The sequence below is a fragment of the Osmia bicornis genome, chromosome 5 (assembly GCF_907164935.1).
Source record: "Osmia bicornis bicornis chromosome 5, iOsmBic2.1, whole genome shotgun sequence".
NCBI classification, from domain to species: Eukaryota; Metazoa; Arthropoda; class Insecta; order Hymenoptera; family Megachilidae; genus Osmia; species Osmia bicornis.
This window is the reverse complement of record NC_060220.1, coordinates 8766408-8777116: the sequence shown is the minus strand read 5'-3', so window position 1 is coordinate 8777116 and position 10709 is coordinate 8766408. Positions and strand designations below refer to the sequence as shown.

The window sequence follows — 10709 nt, the reverse complement described above, 5'->3', positions numbered from 1 at the left end:
GTGAATAAATTTTTTATATACTAATTAATAGCGGTAACATTAAATATTTTATACATTTATTAGACCTTTGAGTTGAAATGAAAAAGCTAGCTACCCTAAACCTGAATGTGTCTCAGGTAAAGCATGGAATATCGAAATAGAAGGAAGTGAATATGAAATCGTGAAACGTGAGGTTCGATTACTTTCAAATATAGGAAAATATGCTGAGATCCGATAAAATATTAGATCTGGTCAACGCTGCTAGAATTTTCACTTTTTATTGAAATCCTTTCTCTCGGGGAAATTGCTTCTGAAATTCTTCAAATAGAATCGACGATTGAAAGGTTTCTTTCGTGTTTGTTTAAAACCCGATGCACTTCGCTTTTCCAATAGCGCAAAGCATTATCGATCTAATAAGATAATGTGTTCAATTTAAGTTTTAAGTGCTTGCAGTTAACTCGCGTCTTCGTCCTTCTTATACTAACTTTAAATAAAATGTTTGTTACGTATCAAATTTATTACAGTAATAAAATTAGAGCAAAGATTTATTTCCTGCAATTTTCAATAGATGTTTTGTTTTATATAAATATCAATATACTTTCAAAAGTTTCGAATGTTTAAATAACAGATGGAAGATTTAGATTCAATTAACAGTAGCCTGATTGCAAGTGTTTTCATTTAATTTAATTTCAAAACAACTTGAAGATAATCGTTTGAAGAAGGATGTCTTTGATATTTTAGTAGTTTAGAATAATTAAACAATAATGATGAAATTTTACTTGAATCGAAGAAAGGCATTTTATAATAAACTTTTATCACAGGTTGAGATAAATCAATACTCGAAGTTACCTTGTCTGCTTTTGGGCGAATAAATAGTTAGTATCAACCGCAACTAACCGTGTAAACATTCTAATATCGTCATTGTCTGATGGCAGATATCTCATCACATCAGTAAATCAGCCATCTGGAACAATGAAAAATGTCGGACGACGTTGCTATAGTGTAAACCTTTTAGTGAAACGACTTAAAGTTTTTTAGGAGCAATATGGGTAGATAAGGACGTGAAACCACTTTTTATATCAACATTCTGCTTGACTATCGGGCAGTCCTTGTCTTTCCCGTAAGGATTATTTTAATCCTCATAAGTAGTGGAAAGATAGAGTTAAGTTATATTAGAATTTACATATGAGCCCCCATTTGCTAGGGAAACTGTTGATTTTCGGACATACACATTTATTTATAAGCTGAGAACCACTGATATAGGGTACTTATCCAATTAGTTCTCCTGGTATATACATATTATCTGGGTGTAAAGTTATCAACATTTGAGTAGCTGTTGGCCCGCTCGTGTTTAACAATAGTGGCACTTCAAGTCGATGGTAGTTTAAGATTCTCGACAATATATTAAAGAACCACTTGTTGTATGAAAGAATAGAGAATATTTTTCTTTATCGTTTTAAAATTATTCTCCATTTCTGTTCTACTTTGCATAGCTGTTTCAGAGTTTAACTACTATTCGCTTTGCATTATGTCATCGTGTTCACTTGACGAGTAATGATGTCAAATCGCTTGATCGACAGTGATTAGCATGATCAACGTTAACACGTTGATGTTATTACATTGCATAAATGTTTTGATATAAATTGATAAATTTGTAGGGGTTCCGGGTTCTACCGCAGGCTCCCACCCCTTGCGTATAGAGGTTTACGCGGGAAAATTCGAATTGAATACAAAGTAATAATTAAGGATTGTATTATTTTCTTTTCTAAATTACTTTTAATATTAACATCGTCAGAATTATTATTTTGAGAATTCCTGTTGCACAGAAAATAACATGACCTCTCTCTCTCTCTGTAATTTCATGTGCAATACATCATATTTGGGATAAGATCCCTGACATTGACGTCAAAAAGTGATCGATTCGACGTGGGATAATCCAGCTTAGTCGATTGAGCAATGTAAGGTTTGACATTGGCATGGAGCAATGGGGTTAAATATTTTAAATGTTATTCCAAATATGATTTTTTACCAAGGAAAGAACATAATAATCTATAAATATATCCACAGCAATTTTATTTGTTAATATTTTTACATGCTGTTTATTGGTTGCCATCTTTGTTACCATATTATTGACTGATTTTTGAAGTTAGAATTCATCAACTCATTTCTAAATATAACTATAAATTATACCAGTAAATGAAAAAGGAACGAAATGAAAGTAAATTTATAATTAATTAAAAAAGTAATGGGTTACTTATGTATCGAATAAAAGTTTGTTTCTGCATTTATTGCCTCCTTACCCGGTTAACAAGGATCATATTTCCTCTGGAAAAAATATACGAAAGCAATTAAAATGATTGTAAATTCGCTTTTACCGTTGGTACTAGCAACCCCATGGAACCTGGGTATATCCTAGCTGGATGGCGAGCCCGGAGGGTGAAGGGAGTGAACATAGCAACGTATCGACCGACGGGGTCAGTTGAGGTCACCAAAGTTCATACCGTCTCCCGGTTCACGAACCCACCGAAAGTACAGCCGCCATTTCGTATTGTTCAACTACCGTTTTATAAAAATCGACCCAATCTTTATGACCTCCATTTCACACTTTTTTAAGGACAATTATTCCGATGCTGTAATATATTACGTTCGCTTTTGAACGAGCAACAATAAAAGATGGAGGAAGTTATTTATATAACATGGATTTCCTTTGGAGTATTAAAATTGTGATTGCAAAAGTGATAACTTTATAATTTTTTTCAAAAAACTTTAAACAAAATTAATTTATAAGATAAAAAAATAACAAATTATATGTATCTGGTACTTTTAATAAAATTAATGGACTTGCTTATGTAAATATTTCATTAAAATATTTGGTAAACAATCATGATTCATTAATGCGAAATATTAATGTAACAGATGTAATGATAAAATATATTAAAATGAATAAGCATCAAGTATTTGTTTTTAAATTAATTGTTTAGGATTATTCTGATTCGAATTTCTGTAATTAACAATTAATGGCTATAAAAATAATGAAATCTCAATTTATACCATGTACATTAACAATTAAGAATTGAAAATTAATGTTTAATAATTAAGATTGATATTATGTAGGTTGTAAAACATAGAGCTTTCGGATTATCAAGTGTACCCAGAATAGATGTAGATTAATCCCTAGTGTTATCATCACTTATATTCTAGAACGAGATATCTCATTTTTACATACTCTATATGATAGATAATGAGTAAAGTCTTGTGTAAACTTCGAAAATTAGAGTGAATATATTCATTGATAGGAATCAGATACTTTAGCACTTTAAAAAATGAGTACACAGCCTATAAAAGTGCTACAATTTAATCTCTCTTTGAAAGGTTGGAAGCTTGAAAAATTGTTCGCTTCCATTGCCCCATTCCGCGGCAATATAACGAGAGTCTGGTGTAGTATTGTTTAACAGAAATCTCAATTATTAATAAAATGCTATAGTGCTTCCCAAGGAAACACCGTAGACCAATCGAAATATTGAAGCACCCAAGAACGCCAATAAAGCCAGCGGATATGATATTAATCCGATTTGGCATCCCATCCTGCCAGTACTTAAACATCAATAGCTGCATAAAGAAAGCATCGCGTTAAGTTTTATAGGTGACAACTGGACCAGAATTTGCCAGATTCAGGTCAACTTTGAAAAAATTTGATATCCGCTATCATTTCGGAAAAAATTTCTTAAAACACTTTAGTTGGACCAGCTAATCTAATCAGACCTGCCTTCTTTCCTTCTGTCACCAACAAACTCTTCAGCTTCTAACAGGAAGAGGTATGTCGGAGGATCTTCTTCTACGGTTCAGTGGAATGAGAAAGTAGAGATGGTAGTCAAAAGTGGCTCGTGAACCACAGTTTGACCATGCCTGCAATAAGGTGTCACCTAGACCCTATGCGACTACTTCGAAAGGGTCCTCCTCTGCCTCATGCTATGCATCTGGTTCCAAAGTAAAGTGAAGCAAGAAGGTAAGAAAGGTGAAGCTGGAGAGCTGGGAATGATTTATTACGTCGCACAAGTCCTTGGAGTCCTGGGGTACCATTATAAGCTCAAGATAGGTATAGTAGCTATGATAAGCTCTCTAGGATAGTAGGAAGGCTACTTTAGATTTACAGCCAGCCTACTTCTGGATGCTTATATCTCACTCGGGCGATGGGGAGAAGGATAATACACCGAGGCAGGGGTGTCATAAGGGAAAGTACACACTTCGGATCCGGTACCGCAGAGTCGCTCCTTTCACGGAGGCAGAAGTCGCAGCATCTTAAGAAGCGACTTAGCCAGACGTTGATACCTCTGGGACGGGTCTTCGGCCGACAGTTCGGGAAAGTCAACAGAGGACGCGATCTGACATCATCCCAAACACTTTTGCCAACGTCTGCTGGCCTCTATTTCTTCATGGTCTGAAATTGCGACGCTGTCTGTGAAATGTTTTTGAAGCGCAATCCAGTTATCTCAGCGGCTACCGAGTTAAGCTTTTAGAAGGTTTCGCGGAGATTTCCAAGCAGGCCCCGAGGGGACGTCCCCAGGGTTCTGTCCTCGGTTCTTACTGCTGGAATTTGGTGTTCAACTATCTTCTGAGATCGATAGAAGTGGTATTTGGCAAGAGATATACCGTACACTCCGGACAATTTTCTAGTTCTTGCGAGCGACGACAGTAGGCGTACGTCAGAAGAAGAGGGTCAACACGTCATTAGACACATAGTTAGTTGATGTAAATCGGTTAAGCTCGAGGTCTTAGCTCGTAAAACTGAGGGGACAGTTGTAGACAGACGGAGGAAGGGGAGGGGGCTCGCAACTGGAGCGGAAACACAAGGCCAGGGAGCTCTAGGATTAAGCCCGTCGTCGGTCACCGTACGGTATCTTAGCATCTACTTCAGTAGAGGCATAAGTGTTCATAACTGTTCACTTTATAGTATCTATAGTCGTGCGCGTTCTGTGTGCTAGCGAGAACGCACGACTCTCGAGTAGCCATCTAGCGGTCGTAACGGCGAACTTACGGTCCCTGTGATACTGGCTTGAGGCGTTACTATTGGAACCATCGCTAACTAAACCTCCTGACGGTGCAATTGCGTTGGGTACTTGTTGGGTACATGACAGTAGTCTTATCGCTTATGACAGAATGTTGGAAGAGAGAGGAAGAAAATGTGAAGCTGCTGAGGCAACTTCTCCTACTTATCTCACTATGTCCGTCATCGCTTCCCCGAGACTTATCAAGTGACAAACTGTGGCATCCTGAAGCTCCAGGATATTTTGCGCCTGCCTCTAGTTTACTTGTTCGTTGTGATTGCATATGTGATTGTGGTCACTTTTAGATATGTCACTTTAAAATTGTCTCTGTCATTTTTAGGAATGAAGAAAAGTTTATAAAACACATCTGTTTTATAAATTGTATATCAATTCTTATTTTCGTTTAGCATTTTAATTTTTATAAATAAAAACATTCTTTTGCATAAGTCTATCTTTGCTATACCCTGCATCTACTTGTATATTTTTATAATTTTCTTGAAATGTCTTCAAGATATTTGTCAAATTGTGGTTATCAACGTTTCTACGACGATTTCGCAGGATGATCGGTGCGATGCCAGCAGTGGCAGTTCGCCACGAACGCAAACGGCAAGAGAAAAGGTTGAAACGCCCTAGTCAGCTCTACCTGGGGGGCACATGGATGCCACCACCTCAAAGTTCACCACCTACCCCTAGCCCTCATGGTCACAACAGCCATCTGGAACCTTTACCCGAGCTATATCTCTGTGGCAAGGTAATTCTTTCCTTATGAATACATCGCAAAAACATTGCTGTGTGAACGTGACTCTGTATTGATTTCACATGAACATAGGCGACGCATCTTTACATTTCATGGCATGACTTTCGAATCAGTATATACCACGTAGTATTCTAATTTACTCGAGGTTAGCACAAAATGTTTATGAAGGCGATAAAAGTTGACATTTTTAATTTTTCTTAAAAAATAACTAACGCATAATTTTCTAAATTTTTTACTTTTTTTTTGAAAATTATTCTTGTTAATAGCTTTTAACAGCCCTATGATTCATATGACCGCCAGGCGTGTAAAATTATTTAACGAGAACATTGTCGTTCACAGATATCAGGGCTACACGCGGTGGTGGTCTGCCTATTGTTGGGTGCAGTGGTACTGGTTGTTGGTTTAGTCCAACTTGCCCCGGGTGCAACGACCACCGACCATAGACTCGCTCTCCTTGTAGCGGGCACTATTTTGCTTCTCTTAGGTAAGCCATCTTTTCTCAGCCCATTTCAATAGCATGAAAGAATTTTTGAAATTTTGCCAGAACTCTTCGTATCCAGCGTCGGCCGGACGAATAAGTTAAGAGATACCTTTCGACATTTTATGTATGATCTTAATAAAATCCAGAGCTGTGTCTAGCGGTTTCCGGACCCAGACATACAAATGAAAATCGGGGCACTTCTTATATATATTTTTTTTAATTAAAAGAAATCAGTCATTTATCTAGGATTTATTTATGTCTTGCAGTATTTTAATTCAATTTAATCATCGATTGTATGAAATATGCTTTGCTGTAAAGCAACAATAAAGGAGAGCTTAAGAAGAAATTTACCGTCTCCGGAACCTTTATAGCCTAATCATATTGCTTCCAGCTATTCATTTAACTTAACTGAGTTACTGTTACTTACTACTGTGGTCGACATAAAAACGATGAAGATTGTTTGCTTCAAGGATATTTCTCTTAATTCCTTGAGAGTTTCATTCGTCGTTTTTGCTTGTGAAATTTCAAATAATATACCACGTTATTTCTATAACATTTCTCATTCCGAAAAATTACTCAGGAAGGTGATTTTTATAATGTATATCAACATTAAGAAGAGGTTCTCTATTTAATAATTCAGATAAATTATTCAAAATTTATAGGTCAATAGGAAGCAATGGAAACGCAGACTTATTTTAAACGAACCTGGACTTTTCTCTCCAATTAACCATCCTCGTAGAAGAAATATATGAATAAAACATAAGGAAATTATTGGAAAGAATCAGGATGTAATGTGTCAAGTGTTGCTATAAAATAAATGTTTATACCTAAAGCAGTATTTTTACGTAGTTATTTAGTTTGATCGCAATAGAATGTTCTGTATTCTAGTATATTGCCTAAAATGCAGATTAAAATGAATACAGCTGTAAAAGCTTTACAACATTTGCATGTTTATTAAATTTTGAAACCTCGATAAAATTCATATGCATCGACGCGGTAAACATATGCTCCATTCATAAACAACTAACGAACAAAGCACGGTTCGGAATTAAATTTGGAAAGTACCTTAGAGCTCATTAATTATACGATATTAATGATGTATCAATTTGAAATTTATCATATAAATTTGGCTGAAATTCTGGTGGTACAGAACTAATTACAAGGTGATATTTGAAATTTGTACAAGATTAATTACTGGATCCTAATTACTGGATACATAGCTGATATTAACAAACTCAACTTTTTCTATTTGCCTATTTTGCCTAGGGATAAACGCGGCCCTGACTGTATCGCGGAATACGTTATCCTACTATTATTAAAAACAGCAGAGCGTAAAAGATACGAATTTGCAGGTATCATTCTGGCAGCCGTAAGATGTTACGTGCTGCACTGTGTACCATTACCAACCGAGTCGCCGGTGGCAACTCCGCTTCCGCCGCCGGCCAACGAACAAGCAGGACTTCCGAGAGGCCCGTTGGACCTGCTGATAGGCCACCAAAATCAACCAGAGAACGACGCCTTGATGCAGACCGACCACCGCCATCAACACCACCATCACCACCATCACCACCACCACGGCAACCACAAGAAGAAGCGCAGCTCCCAAGGCTCCCATTCCGACGAAGCCTAATGATCGACATCAGATAACCGGCCAATTAATCGGATCGTAATTAGTCGACGATGAAAGTACCTACATCCGCTGGGAGGGAGAAACTTCCGAGGCGTCTCAGACCAAAGTAGCTAAACGAGAAAAATCACTAAAGTAGATGAAGCTTTTGGAAAGTAAACCGAAGTAAATCCGTTGAGAGGAGACATTCGTCTCTCAGAACAGTCTGTACATGTATATTATACTCGATTCTTTTATCTTTTGTAACTTTCTATATATATATATATATATACATACATATACAATACATACTATATATATATATATTACGTGTAACGCGTAACGTGTACTCAGCTTGAAATGTCGCTGAGGAAAGTGCACTTTTCTATCTTGTATGCTGGCTGAGCTTTATCTAACCTGGATATCACATTATCGGCCATTGGTACGTTTGCTTATAGATGAAATGGCTACCCCAAATACTACGCGGTGGTTATCTTAATTTTGAATGTAAATTAATTGGGAGAGAAAGAAAGGCGATTGTATCTATTGTGCAGACGACATTTTTCTGTTGGATAATTCTTGGTAAAAGGAATATCTGATTAAACGATTGACGTGGATTCCTGAAATAGATTGTTCTAGACTCTAGAATCTAGAGGTATAAGAGATACAATTCGTTTTTCTCGGTGACTTTTGTTGGCTCATTAGAAGAAAAGATGATAATTTTTCCTTCTGTGGCATCTCGGCAAATCCAATCGCATACAAAATTCAGAAGACTCTAGGAGGCCTCTTTATTACGCTTTCTGTTGGTTCATTAGCAGGAGAAATGAAAAATTAACCACCCGACGTTGAATCTTTGGGTTGGCTTATTAACCGAATGCTTTCATTGGCCCACACACGTTCAGAACCTCAGATATTTGACTTGAATTTTATCCAGATATTCGTTTTAATATCTTATTGGTAACAAAGTAGACGTAAATTGAAGTGATTTGTAGACGACAATTGGGTGTTACTGTTTTTTCAGGACGATCGAGCGTGAAACAAAAGAGACACTCCTTGTTAAGCACTCTACACGCGATCGCAGACAATTCCTTCTCTTCAAAAACAAAAGCTTTGTACAAAAAACATGTTACATACATAGAACAAATGCATTGTACGCGAGAAACGTTCTACAAATTGAAAAGAAAGATAACAAAATACGTGGGAATGTTTAGAAATTTATAGAAGAAAAAAGGGTAGTTGTGTCGAAGAAAGATGAGAATAATTGGATAAAAAGAAGAATTAATGTATTAAATAATACTGTCAAAATTAGAAGAAAATTACCGAGTACGATTTCACGTGCCAATTTGTAACAAGTTCTGAATGGTTCTGTTGTTCACTCGCGATCAAATCAGGCTTCCCTAAGGAAAATGAAGATGTAGGAGAAGCTGGAAGTCTCAAAATATTAATTCTGACGATATTAATATTAAACGTAATTTAGGAAAGAAAATAATACAATCTTTAATTATTAATTACTATAAAATTTAGTATATAACTGAGAAATATGAATAATGAATAAATATCAATTCAAATTTCCCGCGTAAGCGTTTATACGCAAGTAGTGGGAGGTCACAGCCCTCCATCGTCATTCTCCCATTGGCCACCTACGGGTGTGGTGGGGGCCTGGAACGGCGTATGGAGGGGGCGTCGCGATTTTCCTTGAGGAAGACTGATTTGATCGTGAGTGTACTTATAATAGTGTTAAAAAATGATAGTATACTCTATTGAATATTCTTTCTTGTTGCTATCTTCTTATGTAGCTCCACACGTATGTTAATTATATATATATATATACGAGCATATGTGTACATATAAGGTAAAGTTAGGATTCTAAAATGATTGGCCTAGTGTCACCAAAAGAAATACATTTTGAATTCTATGAATTGTCATTGTTGTAGCGTATTTTTTACTATGAGTTTTGTTTATTCAGGATAACAAACATCTCTCACTGAATCGTACAACATTTACATTAATATCAGAGCGTAAGACTTTCGTTAGAAAATCTATTTTACTACAAGACGTAGTAAATTATCTAGCACGTGTTTATAAAAAAAAAAGAAATTAATCAGACAGTTGAAATTTCGAAAGGTGTTCACGATAGAGATATCTACCCGATTCTTTCTGGACAACTGTTAAATGTTTTCTATTTTATGAGCTTCGATGGAAAACTTTTCTATAATTGATCAATAGAATATGCCATGAAAAATAAGAAACATTTTTGATTCTTCACATTACTTTACGTAATTATGATACATAACAAGAGTACCATTTTTGTTATGAGAAACCTATACGTAATATGTAGGCTTTGTTATGTTATCTAAATTAATTATAAATGACAGACAATTAACTTTGCTACTTTTTTTTTTTTAAAGGAGGCAGGTTTAATAATTTATTAATTTTCTGGCATGGTTTTGTTGATCATTTATGAAAAGTTTACGATGCTAATCGCAAAAGTGCACTCTAAAAATCACGATAAGTTTCTACCTCTGTCTTAAATTTTGCCTTTCGCGAAAAGCATCCGCCTCGACCAATTACGTGTGTACAAGGCCTATTAGAATGTAACATGGTCGTTTTGCGAAGGAAACGGTATTTAGAACGTTTTTGATATTCTGTATAAGACTCGTTAGATTGATTTTTGTATGTACGTATATCATTATCGTTATCGATAAATTTCAGTCTCGACCAATTAGATCTTTACAAAAAGTTACAAAGTGTTAAAAAAGACTTTTTGGAAGAATTTTATCTATTCACCAGCAATTTGTAGTTAAATGTACTTAAATTTCATTAGAATAATCTTAGTCGTAC

At 35.8% G+C, this 10709-nt stretch overlaps 1 protein-coding gene and 1 long non-coding RNA gene across 5 annotated transcripts in view; one reads left to right on the top strand and one right to left on the bottom strand.

Moving 5' to 3' along the window:
- LOC114872388 overlaps positions 1-10709 on the bottom strand; it is a 56269-nt gene that overhangs the window by 19010 nt on the left and 26550 nt on the right. For 2 of the 3 annotated variants that reach the window (XR_006829452.1, XR_003788753.2), the window contains exon 2: positions 829-943. The exons of the other annotated variant lie outside the window; for it this stretch is intronic. This is a non-coding gene — a long non-coding RNA (uncharacterized LOC114872388). The remainder of the gene's footprint in view (positions 1-828; positions 944-10709) is intronic. 3 annotated transcript variants of the gene reach the window in all.
- On the top strand, positions 4910-9367 carry LOC114872385. 2 transcript variants are annotated; one of them, XM_029179526.2, is made up of 4 exons: positions 4910-5103; positions 5583-5775; positions 6121-6265; positions 7615-9367. In XM_029179526.2, exons 2-4 carry the CDS (start codon positions 5584-5586, stop codon positions 7890-7892), a joined length of 615 nt encoding a protein of 204 aa, XP_029035359.1. In that variant the 5' UTR covers positions 4910-5103; position 5583; the 3' UTR covers positions 7893-9367. The 2 variants fall into 2 exon arrangements, with proteins under 2 accessions (XP_029035359.1, XP_029035358.1); XM_029179525.2 differs by lacking the exon at positions 4910-5103 and adding an exon at positions 5128-5290.

What these genes read in the sequence shown, in the direction of transcription:
- LOC114872385 (XM_029179526.2), top strand. Translation starts at nt 5,584, where the DNA reads ATGATCGGTGCGATGCCAGCAGTGGCAGTTCGCCACGAACGCAAACGG. An exon ending in AGCTATATCTCTGTGGCAAG is followed by an intron (nt 5,776 to 6,120) that starts GTAATTCTTTCC and finishes TGTCGTTCACAG; the next exon opens with ATATCAGGGCTACACGCGGT. An exon ending in CACTATTTTGCTTCTCTTAG is followed by an intron (nt 6,266 to 7,614) that starts GTAAGCCATCTT and finishes ACGAATTTGCAG; the next exon opens with GTATCATTCTGGCAGCCGTA.